Source organism: Neopsephotus bourkii, unplaced genomic scaffold, assembly GCF_033783945.1.
Source record: "Neopsephotus bourkii isolate Nb327-2 ecotype Australia unplaced genomic scaffold, CSIRO-AGI_Nbou_v1 NB_140, whole genome shotgun sequence".
Classification (NCBI taxonomy): Eukaryota; Metazoa; Chordata; class Aves; order Psittaciformes; family Psittacidae; genus Neopsephotus; species Neopsephotus bourkii.
In genome coordinates this window covers 1,247,666-1,260,265 of record NW_026900657.1, presented here as the reverse complement: position 1 = coordinate 1,260,265, position 12,600 = coordinate 1,247,666, and the positions used below count along the sequence as shown (strand labels likewise).

The following is a 12,600-nucleotide window of genomic DNA, read 5'->3' as shown; positions in this document are numbered from 1 at the left end:
TGGAAAGTAGCGAAGGGGAAAGGGACCTGGGGGTCCTGGTGGATAGGAGGATGAACATGAGCCAGCAATGTGCCCTTGTGGCCAAGAGGGCAAATGGCATCCTGGGGTGCATTAGAAAGGGTGTGGTTAGTAGGTCAAGAGAGGTTCTCCTCCCCCTCTATTCTGCCTTGGTTAGGCCGCATCTGGAATATTGCATCCAGTTCTGGGCCCCTCAGTTCAAGAAGGACAGGGAACTGCTTGAAAGAGTCCAGCGCAGAGCCACAAAGATGATTAAGGGAGTGGAACACCTCCCTTATGAGGAGAGGCTGAAGGAGCTGGGTCTCTTCAGCTTGGAGAAGAGGAGACTGAGGGGTGACCTCATCAGTGTTTACAAATATGATGGAGCTAGGCTTTTTTCAGTGATGTCCAGTGATAGGACAAGGGGCAATGGGTGTAAACTGGAGCATAGAAGGTTCTACGTTAGCATCAGGAAGAACTTCTTTACTGTGAGAGTGACAGAGCACTGGAACAGGTTGCCCAGGGGGGTTGTGGAGTCTCCCATGTTGGAGATATTCAAGGCCTGCCTGGACAAGTCCCTGTGTGATGTACTCTAGGTTACCCTGCTCTTGCAGGGGGGTTGGACCAGATGATCTCTTGAGGTCCCTTCCAACCCTTGGGATTCTGTGATTCTGTAACACTAAAGGCAGATGTCTCAGGGAAAAGCAAGACTGAACACTTGGCTTTTATCTATACAACCAAAATATATATACCCTCCCAGCTGCCATGCATTTCTAGGACTCCCTTGTCAACAGCAGGGCCTCTGCCACAGGGCCAGGGTTTTCCCCAGAGATGCTCTAGACTGCCTCTTTGCTGCTTGTATCAGCCTTGAAAGTGTTCGGCTCTCCTGTGTATATGCCACTTTTAAATAAACCATTGAATACCTTGTCAAGGTGCCTGACCATCTGCAACAAGGTTTAGTTAAGAAAACCACATTAGTTTGTGGATTAAAATAAATGCAAATATGTTTAATGTTGCCATTGGAAAGCAGTGTTTCCCAGGGTTGACAGTGTTTCTGTACCATCAGAAAGCACATCCATCAAGTTTAATTCCTAGCATCTAAAAATCTGTCCAATCACGTCCGTGTTTAAATTGGAGCACTGACACCCATGAGCAAAGCACGAGCAAGTCTTGAGGAAGTGCCCAGCAGAGTGCACCACACCAGCACGGGTGCTGCTGGTCTCTCTGTCACAAGGCAAAAATCTTAAGGAAAGTGTTCCCAAAGTAGCTCACTCAGGAAGAACGTTCTCCTTCTCTGGAGGCTCAACAATTCCCAAGCAGCAGTCTGCAAACTCGACAAATAACGGCTCCTGCATGTACTTTTTCATGAGGGAGCTCTTGTCTTCTGCTTGATCGAGGGTCCCCAGGAGCTGCCGGAGATGTGGATTCAGAAGCAGGGTTCTCAGTTCTTCCGATTCCCCTTTAGAAAGAGATGAACAGTGCTCATCTATGGTCTCAAACAGTTACAAAGTCGGTTGAGATCACCCTTATTTTGAAAATGAGCTTTCACAAAGACATGACATCTGCATCTTTTAAGATCCTGCAACAAGGTGCCCGACCGGGATAAACTGCAGCGCTCCACAGAGTTCCTGGGAACCAGGATCACCGCAGCTCGCTGTGCTGAAGGTCCCCCACCCCTCCCCGGGTCGTGTCTGACCGCTCGAGCTTACCGAGGAGCTTGAGCTTTTGCAGCGGGACGCGGTCCCGTTCATCCTCTTCGCTCAGGATGTCGTCCACCGACCAGGGGCTGTCTGCGGGCGGGGCGGGCAGCGCTGCAGACGGCTCTTGCTCCCGCTTCGGCTCCGGCGTGCAGCGCTCTGCGGGAAACAACGGCGTTATAACAGCGCTACGGCCCGCCCGGCCCCTCCGCGGCCCCGCCGTCACTCACCCCGGTGTGTCCTGCAGCACGGCACGGAGCAGCTACGGGGCGACAGACAACGTTAGAGGCGGCGGTAACCGCACCCCTGACCCCGCACAGCCTCTCCCCCTCCCCACCCCGGGGTGGGCCAGGCAGCGCCGGCCCCGGTCCGCCCCTCCCTCCCTCCCGCCCGGTGCCGGTTCCGGTGCTCACTAGGCCGCGGCGCAGCGCGGGCAGCGGTACTTAGCCACCCCGGCCGCCCCGCACACAGCGCACTCCCGCTGGGCCCGCATGGTGCCCGCCGCTGCGGCACTTCCGGCCGGCAGAGCGCCGAGCGCCGAGCGCCTCCACCCAGGCTCGCTAGTCCAGCGCCGAGTGAGGGATGGAGGGGGGGGTGGCACAGACCAAGCGCAGCCCTGGCTGCCCCAGGGCACAGGGCTATTTCTTTATACATTTATTTATGTAAATATATATTTATCCGTATTATTTATATATGTATAACTTATATAAAATATTTCTATATCTATATATAATACAGATTATCATAGTCTATATCTATTATTACATATATGTTTATTTAAACATATGTTTATTTAAATACACATATACTTATTTGAACATACATTTATTTGAATATACAGGCAAATATATATGCCCTCTTGAGGAAGGGTTCCAGCTGGATTGCAGCTGTCACCTTGCTTTTGAAATGACAATCACAGCGACAGTGAATATGCGTTACATATTCGGGTCACTTTGCCAATGTCAATACAGAGATGAATCAAAACGATATCATATCATACATATCACACAACAAACCCGTCCCAGATTGACCCGTACCATCTGCCCTGTGGTAAGCTGTAGTTGGCTCTCCCGTTCCTAAGTTCGGTTGAAACACCCTCAGCAGGAGGCAGATGCTCAGGTTCCAGACAAACTCTTCCCAGGTTAGTGGTGTGGAGCCCAGAGCAGAGGGGAAGCAGAGCCAGTGTGATCTGCCTGAGTTACAGTATCCATTTAAATCATTCATTTTAATTACACCCGCTTCAGTCCATCCATTTCCTTAAGTGTCAGAAGATGAATTTCTCCCCGAGGTCTCCAGTGTAAAGCAGCCCAGAGGAGGGGGTTTACAACCACCACTACCACTGAGCAGTGGCTTCATTACTGGGGTGGCACCTGCCCGGTTCTGACACGGGGGGTGAACCACCTCATACACAGAACATGCCCATTTCTCACACCCACTCAGAAGCAGGTTGATGGGATTTTGTCCTTAGTATAACCAAGAATATGCATTCATCTGCATGAGGATCTGACAGATCCACTATTCAGTAGCCAATTCCTATTTTTCGGAGACAAAGGGGGTAAAACCTTCTCCTTTTACAAAACACTTGGTCTTGACACTTCCATTTTTGTACAGGCAACTCGACTGCAATTCTGATACTGAAGAATTCAAGTGAGATTTTCTCCTAGAACAATGCAAGTTTTAAAAGCCATGGACTTGAGCGTGCCTCTGTTTATAACCAGAAATATCATAGACTCATGAAGGGACCTTAAGATCATCCAGCTCCAACCCCTGCCATGGGCAGGGACCCCTTCCACTAGAGCAGGTTGCTCCAAGCCCCTGTGTCCAACCTGGCCTTGAGCACTGCCAGGGATGGGGCAGCCACAGCTTCTCTGGGCACCCTGTGCCAGAGCCTCAGCACCCTCACAGGGAAGAGCTTCTGCCTAAGAGCTCATCTCAGTCTCCCCTCTGGCAGGTTCAAGCCATTCCCCCTTGTCCTGTCACTACTTGCTATTATAAAAGAAAAGCGTAGTCACAAATGTCCCATAAAACCATGTAATCCAGCTACATACTGCAGTTAAAATTACAACAGTAAAACAGTGCTGAGTGCCCCCATTAAGAAAGAGCTCCACCAGATATCCAGAGACACAATTGGACTGACTGTGAGAAGGTAAAAGTACATTTTCACCCAGATTACTGCAGACCTTTTAGCCACCTTCAAAACCATACAAATAGCACCAAGGATGTGAATGTCAGCAGCAAAGCAAGCCCAGCAGAAGCTTATTTCCAAACACAAAGTAAACGTGGCTAATTGAGTTATCTCTGAGTGAAGGAGTTCTCCTGCTCCACTCTGCAGCAAGGCAAGCAGGCATGCACCATGCTGCAATTCACCACGGTGCCCAGCGCCAGGCTGCAGCTCATCCTCTCCCTCCCAAAGGTGGTGGATGCTGCTGTGAGAAGCCATGGAGCTCCAACGGCCCTTCTACAGGGACCATGTGGCACCCAGAGCTGCTGCAGTGCCTGGGCATGGGCAGGGATCACCGTGATTTTAGGTCCCTGACCACACCAGCCAGGCACATCAGCAGTCCCAGACCAAAGGCAGTACTGGACCAAGGGCAGTCCCAGCTAGATGTTCTCAAGGGTGCATGCTCGAACACGGGCAGTGAAGAGGCATTTCAGAGCCTTGAGCTTAGCCCCCAGAGTTTTGGCTTTCAGGGTATATATGATGGGGTTTCCCAAACAGTTTATGGTTATCAGCATAGCTGTGCAGTTTCGGAAGATATAGACTCCTGGGTAGAGATCAGTGTGGCACTGCTTGTTAAGTGCATCAAATATGACTCCTGCGAATACAGGAGCATAGGAGATCAGTGCCAGGAGCCAAATAACAATACTGGTTCTGGCAACCTGGGTTTCAGCCGATTTGTAGGTGCCGGTGGCTTGTCCACATGCTTCCATTCTCATCTTTCTTTTCCTCAAAATGATAATGATTCTAAGGTAAGTGAACAGAGGTATAAGAAAAGCCACCACAACATTGGGAATGGTGATGAAGATGAGGTAGTCAACACAAAAAGGACTGTAGAGGACAGAGGGTTTTTTTCCTGTACTCAAGCAGTTCCACCCCATCAATGGCAAGCAGCCCAGAAAGAAAGCCAGGACCCAGCTCATTAAAACTGCAGCTATGGAATGGTTTCTAGCAACCCCGAACCTTGTCTTCATGCTCTCAGCCACAGCCAGGTAGCGTTCAATTCCAATGCTGACCAAGTTATAGATGGTGGATAAAATAGACATGGTGTAAAAGGCATAAGGTTCAAGCATGTCCTCGGATCCAAAGATTGTAATGTCAGGATTGGTGATGAACAGCATCGAAATCCAAAAGCCAGAAAAGCTGGTGAAGAGATCAGAAAAGGCCAAATTGCAGAAAAGTATAGAGATAGGCTTGTGCAGATCCTTTGATGCAATCCTGGTGAGGATGACTATGCAGTTGAAGATCACAGATGCTATGTTAATGGTCAGTTGAGGGATGCCCAGCGCAAGTACTAAATAATGACTCCAGATTTGAGTGTGATTAGTAGAGCAGTTTGGGTACCTGTTCATGGTGGAAAATCCTACTTTTAAGCATTAAAGAGGTCTGTTGTAGCCATCCCGTGTTCCCTCAGAGACCATACTATGTTCTCCAGGTGAAGAATGAATCCTGACACACGGTTTCTATCGCCACATTATCATTGTGGATTAAACTTTAACCACTCCTGGTTTTAAATGCTTGAGTTACCAACCCCAATTGCCTTTAAGTTGCTAGGATAGCCACAGCTGGAAAACATATTTACTACTATACAGATGACTTGCTTAAAGAGACCTTTATCAAGAAGAAAACCTGTCCAGACCTTGTGAAGATGAATGACCACATCAGTAGTTTCAAATTCTTTAAGGATATTCTAAAGTGAAACGAAAGTGAATTGAGCTTTAATTCACCAATAAATCAGATGGATAAAGGACTAGAGAGTCAGGAAATGAAGAGCAGTGTTCCTTTTTCTTTTGGAGGAGATGTGACTCAAAAGTGATGGAACTCCAAGCAGAACAGCACTGCTGTGTCACCAACCTCCCCCAGTTCAGCAAGGATGCAAGTCCTAATCTCAGATGAGCTCTAGCGACATCACAACATTTCATCTTGCTCAAGACAGAACAAGAAACAACCGAATCTACTTGTTCACTGTCTCTTGCTTACAATGGCAAATGGATGTAGCCAGAAGCGTCTGGGTTTTTAAGGTCTCTTAGATCATTTCTACAGAACAAACCCCAAACTTGTACAAAACCATACAGTGAACTGTGGCACTTGAAGGGGGATCCAGAAAGGTGAGAGTCTTTGTCTCACAGCTGCTCTTGTGCTTGTCTCTGTACTGAGTACTGGAGTACTCAGAAGTTATCAGAATACACCTGAAATTGCATGGCCTTTCTCTCTCTTGAGTAAATTAGAGGTACTGATGCCTCACAAGGAAACACAAGAGAGTGGCTTAGACCTTTAGTAGACTGTATTGGAGTAAGTTTTGGAGACTTAAAATGCCTAAGGAGTTCTGACAATGCCATTTTTTCAACCTTAATTCTTGAATGAGACTGTAGCTAGAAAATGCCAGACATCTACTCATGCCTTTGTTACGGGCTATTTTGTATTTGGTTATTTAATGTGTAACTTGCATATAATAAAACAACATAATATCATTATATCTTTTCTTCATCTTTTTAAAAGCAAATGATGATTTTTGAGAGCTCGATTTAAAATACTTGAGACTTGGGGACAATAGCTCTTTGGACACAATGCTATGAGACAGTAGAGGGCACTGCTGGAACAGACAATACAGGGTGCAGTGGGGAGGCTGGGGATGCTGGGCAGTTCAGGAGCAGTTTAGGTGAGCAGTACATCAGTACGTCTGTGTATCACCACGAACAGCACCATGGATGGTTTCTTCTATACAGAACTGGATGGTTTTGTTTGCTGCTGTGGACTGTGGATCACATCTGCGTCACCCCATGCTTTATTCACAATGCCCACAGACAAGGAGAAATCTCCATTGTGCTCTTCCTGCTCCTGGGCATCCATCTGCAGCTGAGCAGCTTTCCTTTAGCAAAATTACCCAGGTAAAGCCATGGCACTTACAAATTTATTATGATTTAATGCATTTTTACTATTATCTCGACAAAGGATTGATTTACATCAGTAACAATTTCATACCATGCTATTGCAAAGCAGCTCAGCTAAGTTTATGGGCTTTCCATATTCAGTGCTGACATCTGAGCATTGTAGCAGCAATTCCAGCTCTAGAACTGTAAATCTGCCAGGATTTACAACATGAGAAAATCGTGCTAAAATGCTGAGCTTAAAAAGAAAATTCTATAGCTTCTTTCTGAAGTGTATGAAAGTATATCCATGTTAGTGTGCAATTACCAGTGCATAATTATTTTATATGTATATTGGAAATACTTTATGCAAACAGGTAAAAGGTATTTTCGATGGTCACAAGAAGTGCAAAGAACTATTATATAGAAATAAGGGCCGAGAATTGATTAATGAAGTCTGCTGACGTATTCATATTCTATAAAACACCCGAATGTCCCAGATAAACCATTCTTTGTGCATGCCATAACCCACCTCACACAGGCTTGTCATAGACCTTTGGTGTGAGGTTGCTGCTGAACAAGGGCTCAACTATTTCTGTCACCTTGTCAGTGCCAGCACCAGGAGTCAGCAAGTCCTTTAAGTGAGTGTGTCAGCAGGCAGCATCCAGCACAGGTGAGCTTCAGGCAGGTGCAGCAGAGGACACCAGGCTGAGCCACACGTGTTCCTCATCCTCATCTCTTCTGCTGGTGCTTCCCGTGTCTCTGCGAGCTGAGGGAGGGGATGAACAGCGGGTACCCATAAAGTCAAACATCTTCAAGGGGTATAGGAGTGAACGTGGACTCCAAAGTGCCCTAGATATTCCTGAAAACGCTACTTGAAATTTCCCTAATTTGAAACTCTGGTGTTCAAACGTGAAACACTAAATAGTATGTGATCAGAATGTAATTAAAAATAATATCAAGTAGCATAAATAGCTCTTCACAACAGCTCTGAAATCTTACTTCACTAATATAATTGCATAAAAACTAGCATAATGGTGATGGATTAAAGAAAACAGTATCTTTGTGGAAACTGCTTTTTTAGTGGGCTTTCATACACAGAGCCCCCAGATTTGTATAATCCAACCCCGTGTAATAATGTTTGAGCTCTCAAAACCAGATGAAAAGTACTTTGAATTGAAAACACGGTGTGAGACAGAGGACTATCACATAGTCAAATGTTGACACAGAGGAATCTCGGTTCAAGGGAATTGTTAGAGTCCCATATTCTGGGAACTTTGCAGTCATTATTGTACTTACAACACACCCATGAGGGAAAAGTGTTATTTGCATTGCATGGGAAGAGTGGGAAGGGAACAATCATGTTATTTGCTTAAGATCGCTCAAAGTCCTGCATGGAGGGAACTGAATCTAATCTCCTCTATCTCAGGCTAACACTTCAGACATTGGCTGGACCTTGCAGCTGGTAAGCATTTGGTTGAGATTTCAATTTGTACAACATTCTGTAGTTCTAGAATTGTTTTATGTTTCTTTATCTGAATGTACAGATTGCCACTGTTTTGTTATTTGCCATACAGAAGAAATGGTATTATTTTGCATTGAATCTCTAAGTTCAATAATACTTATCTGATGATTGTGCCTCTGGAGAAAACAATAACCACTGGACATGCTGAAAAGACTGAGAAAGAGACAGGAGAGGCCTCAGGTTGAATCTGTAATGACCATTCATTCAAGTGGCTGTTGTGGGCAATCTAACCTCACACAGCTGAGCTTCCTGTTTCAGGAATACCCATAACCTGCAGCTCTCAGCCTTCGAGAGGAGTCACGAGTGCTCAGCAGCGAGCAGAGCAACCGCTCATTTCAAACCAGGAAATTAAGTTCAGGGGCTGCGAGTCTTAGTCCTGTCTGTGCAGTAACCCTTGGGCAACATACACTTTTACCTTAGCATGGTGTAGTGGCAATTCTCTCTGTCTTTGATGCTGATAATACAACAAGAAGCGGGAGTTATGCCTGAAACTGCAGGGCAAAAAGCTGCATCCATGTAATCAAAATAACAACTGCACAGCACAGCTAAGCTGCAGATGATAAGGTATTACTTCCAAAGTCACAAACATACACTGTATATTCAAGAAAAATGAGGTACTGAAAAGATCAGGGATTTTACTGTTCTGGCTCCTTTCCTGTCACACTCTCCCTTGAACTCATGCCCAACTCTGACTCCCGTTCTTGAAGCACCAGGCACTTTGGTGTCAAATGCAGTGGTTCAGCTCACTCCTTAGCTGTCCCTGCACTCCAGGTAGACACTTCACCAAGCTGCAGGTCATACCCAACCTGAGCCAGAAAGGGGCAAAGGACATGTAGCTTGGCTAAGCACTGAGGAAGAATAATTCCTGCTTGCCATAACCTTCATCAAAGCCTCGAGACAAGAATATCCATTTGCTCCATCTTTCAATGGGCATTATGAGGCCTGCAAATAAGGAATATTCAGGAAAGGCAGTAATACAAACAAGGAGCCTATTTATGCAATTTATGTTTTAATTTATGCAGATTAAAGTCTTCCTCTTGAGAGAGGAAGGCACAAATGGGGTGTATGATCTCCTTCCAAGATTTTTCTGATGCCTGTTCAAAGCAGAGAGCTCTGGCTCCTCCTCCACCCAGTCTCCTTGAGGAATTTACCTCACAGGTTTTGAGTTCTCTGACATCCCAGCTATGCTTTCACAGCCCTCACCAGGTACATAAAGCAAGGACAGCCCTCAGGCTTGAAGGGTTATGTTAGCTACAAACCACAAAGTAATGCAAGCACCAGCTTGTTGCAAGAACACCCCCAAAACCCAGGGCCTCTGTGCAGAGACAGAATGTTTCTCTGAGATGCCAGGACCATTTTCACCTCTGAAGAACTTGTATTAAGATCTCTAAAGGGAGACAAACATTGATAAATAACTGCAAGGAAGTTTGTATGGTAAAGAAAGCCTTCCAAGTACAATTGTTGGATATAAAGCAGAAGCTCTTCCCTGTGAGGGTGCTGAGGTGCTGTCACAGGGTGCCCAGAGAAGCTGTGGCTGCCCCATCCCTGGCAGTGTTCAAGGCCAGGCTGGACACAGGGGCTTGGAGCAAGCTGCTCCAGTGGAAGGGGTCCCTGCCTGTGGCAGGGGTTGGAACTGGGTGAGCTTAAGGTCCTTTTCAACTCAAACCATTCTATGATCCTATGTATATGTGAAGAAACCAGAATGCATCTTATCCCTTTAGACATGTAATGGTCAGCATAAAGAGAGTCTTCCTTCTGAACTAAACAACTACAGACACTTGGCAAGGGCTACAGGAAAGCAATAGTCAGAAACGTGTGTGCTTCAAAACAAGGCAAAGCAACCAGGCAGGCTGTAAACATACAGAGCTGGATACACAGCTTAGAGGGCACACATCCTTCAGAATCCAGGGAAACGGTTGAGTTGCACACTGCTAGTGTCTCATCGCTCTCCAAAGGATCTCATCGCTCTCCAAAGGAAGGCTATTCATCCACATACAGGGTGCTGCTTCACATAAAAAGTGCGGAGAGAAATTCAGCTTTACTCCTGCTGACATCATGTAACACAGGGTTTAATCCTCAAGTACAGCCTAAATAAATGCAGCTAATGCACCAGAGCTGAGCAGAAAGCCAAATAAAGAGCCATTGGAAATGCTACTAACTGTTCCATGGAAGTGACCTTGTATTAGAGCAAGGTTCTCCCAGTTCAAGGAGAATCATAACGAGCCCACATTTTCATGTGAAAGATGAAGCCTTCATATTTCAGTTTCACAAATAGCTATGAAATCCCAGATTTCTGGTTCAGTGGTGAGGGAACTCTAATGAAGAAAACTACAACGCGTAACTAAATGAAGAGCACTTAGTGTGTTCTCCCACTCTGAAGGTCAGGTTTCCCAATCAGCCAGTCACTGATCATGAAACTAATCTGTGTTTCAAGTCTCTTGGAAGTGCAGGGATAACTCCTCCCAGGTCAGCTCAGCTACAGACAGCATTGGGACTCAAGGCAGACTTTCCCTCACAGGCCTCAGATCTTCCTTCTAAGAGTAACTTGGCCTCCCAGCACAAAGAGCTGTGTCACTGCCTTGACTTTGCTGGGACTCTCATGCATTTGTGCCATGGAGTCAGACCCAGGCTGCTCTCATCCCCTCCTGCCTGCACTGCTGGGGCAGGGGGGACCGCAGCAGTCCAGCTGGAGGGTCAGGAACAGCTCTGGACTTCCTCCCTTCAGCACATGGTAGGATCATTTGGCTCAAACACATGCAAGCTTTATCAGCCGTCACGTCGGTCCCTTCGAACTTCCCGTGAAGCTCTGCTGGTAGCAGCAGGCTAATGTCAGGCTAATGTCACGCATTTCAGAAACCAGGCTGGAGGGAACAGCTCCAAAATCATTGCTGCTTTGGCTCTCAAGGCCCCAAAGTAAGTGGTTTTGATACTCTCTCCTGTTCTTACCTATCCTGTAGCTATGAACACAACTGCAATCCTTACGCCAAAAAGGAGCTTTGGGTTCAGTGACCTGCAACAGACTCCCTGTGTAGCTTTGCCTCTTATCTTCTCTGACCAAGATCTTCATATGTATTTAAGTTCAGTGCCAAAAGTCCTTTATGTAAATCCACCCAGAGTGAGTTTCCTTACAAAAGTATCCCTAGGTGCAAAGACGTCATTAAGAACTGATGATAACCAAGCACCTGTCAGGTAAGTTTCCTTAGAAGAAATAATGGAGATCATATGATGTCTGCACCCTGCTTATTTAGATAACAGACTTTATAAGGGAAGGGAATGTCTTTCTCTGAGTCTCCCTTCACTTCCTAACACAAATAAAGACTTAGTAAATATGACTGCAGTGCAATTGGTTACCACTTTAATAATGACAGGCTGGAAGGTTTGCAAAAGTTAAAAAAGCCCCAAAAGAAAGCCAAAAAAACAAACCGAGAATCCTGAATTTCAAGATCAAATTTGTAACTCTCAGATTTTTCAGTCCTAAACTGCAGGTTTCTAGCAAGCTTTCATCTTGCAGAGAACTAAGCAGTTTGGTGTTCAGCTTTGGTTCAGCTCCCCTGCTGTAAAGCCCAAGAACAACATGTCTGGCCGATGTCCCTGAAGGCTGACACCACCTGACATGGCCCCGTTCATGCCCCCGTTCCTCTGTACGTGCTCAGCATGCACCTTGCTTAGATAACTCCACCGAGGCTGCCAGACTAGGAAGTTAAAAAATGCAACAAATCCCCTTATTGTTCTTGTCACTGCAGCGACTGTTTATCTGAGCACCATGTGCTAGGCAAATCATCTTCTGTTCGTGCTTTAATCTACCTAATCCAGGATGGAAAAACACTACCCAGCAAATCTTCATTGTTGGAATGTTATTTATAGCCATCTTTTTTATGAATAAAAGACCTGCTCATAAGTCAGCTGTCAGATTTCCCATTGTTATTACAGGTCCCGGTCCTGTGCGACCCTACTACCAGTAGCAGAATGGCCATACTCCTCACCTGGGAGCCCGCAGCTCTTCCTAAAGACAAGAAACACTTTCTTGGCTCTTTTTCCTAACTCAGCCCTCGCTGGATGACTCGGCAGGCTCAATGCAGCCAGCATAATGCTACTTCACTCCATCCAGCCCATCATGCGAGAGCACTGGGTCAAGCATCCTCCTCTTGCACCCAACCAAGCATGTGCGTTGCACCCCATGGACAGAGAGGCACATGGAGAAAGGGAAGAAGAAGCTGTACTCCCTCCTTTGCTTTCCTCAGCTGTGTCAAAATCCAACGCCAAATGGAAGGATGAAAACGTGTCTATGACTATGAG

The 12,600-nt window shown here is 46.2% G+C and overlaps 2 protein-coding genes across 2 annotated transcripts; both read right to left on the bottom strand.

The window, feature by feature from the left end:
- Positions 1-975: 975 nt before the first annotated feature.
- ZNHIT3 (zinc finger HIT-type containing 3) lies at positions 976-2,226 on the bottom strand. Its single transcript, XM_061368187.1, has 4 exons — positions 2,108-2,226; positions 1,925-1,956; positions 1,707-1,853; positions 976-1,456 (listed from the first exon to the last, which is right to left on the bottom strand). The coding sequence occupies exons 1-4, from the start codon at positions 2,185-2,187 to the stop codon at positions 1,266-1,268; spliced, it is 450 nt and encodes a 149-aa protein (XP_061224171.1). The 5' UTR covers positions 2,188-2,226; the 3' UTR covers positions 976-1,265.
- Positions 2,227-4,054: 1,828 nt separating this feature from the next.
- On the bottom strand, positions 4,055-6,049 carry LOC133220558 (lysophosphatidic acid receptor 1-B-like). The gene has a single exon (XM_061368764.1). The coding sequence runs from the start codon at positions 5,262-5,264 to the stop codon at positions 4,296-4,298; it is 969 nt and encodes a 322-aa protein (XP_061224748.1). The 5' UTR covers positions 5,265-6,049; the 3' UTR covers positions 4,055-4,295.
- Positions 6,050-12,600: the final 6,551 nt, after the last annotated feature.

What these genes read in the sequence shown, in the direction of transcription:
- ZNHIT3 (XM_061368187.1), bottom strand. Translation starts at nt 2,187, where the DNA reads ATGCGGGCCCAGCGGGAGTGCGCTGTGTGCGGGGCGGCCGGGGTGGCT. An exon ending in GTGCTGCAGGACACACCGGG is followed by an intron (nt 1,854 to 1,924) that starts GTGAGTGACGGC and finishes TGTTTCCCGCAG; the next exon opens with AGCGCTGCACGCCGGAGCCG. An exon ending in GCAAAAGCTCAAGCTCCTCG is followed by an intron (nt 1,457 to 1,706) that starts GTAAGCTCGAGC and finishes CTCTTTCTAAAG; the next exon opens with GGGAATCGGAAGAACTGAGA.
- LOC133220558 (XM_061368764.1), bottom strand. Translation starts at nt 5,264, where the DNA reads ATGAACAGGTACCCAAACTGCTCTACTAATCACACTCAAATCTGGAGT.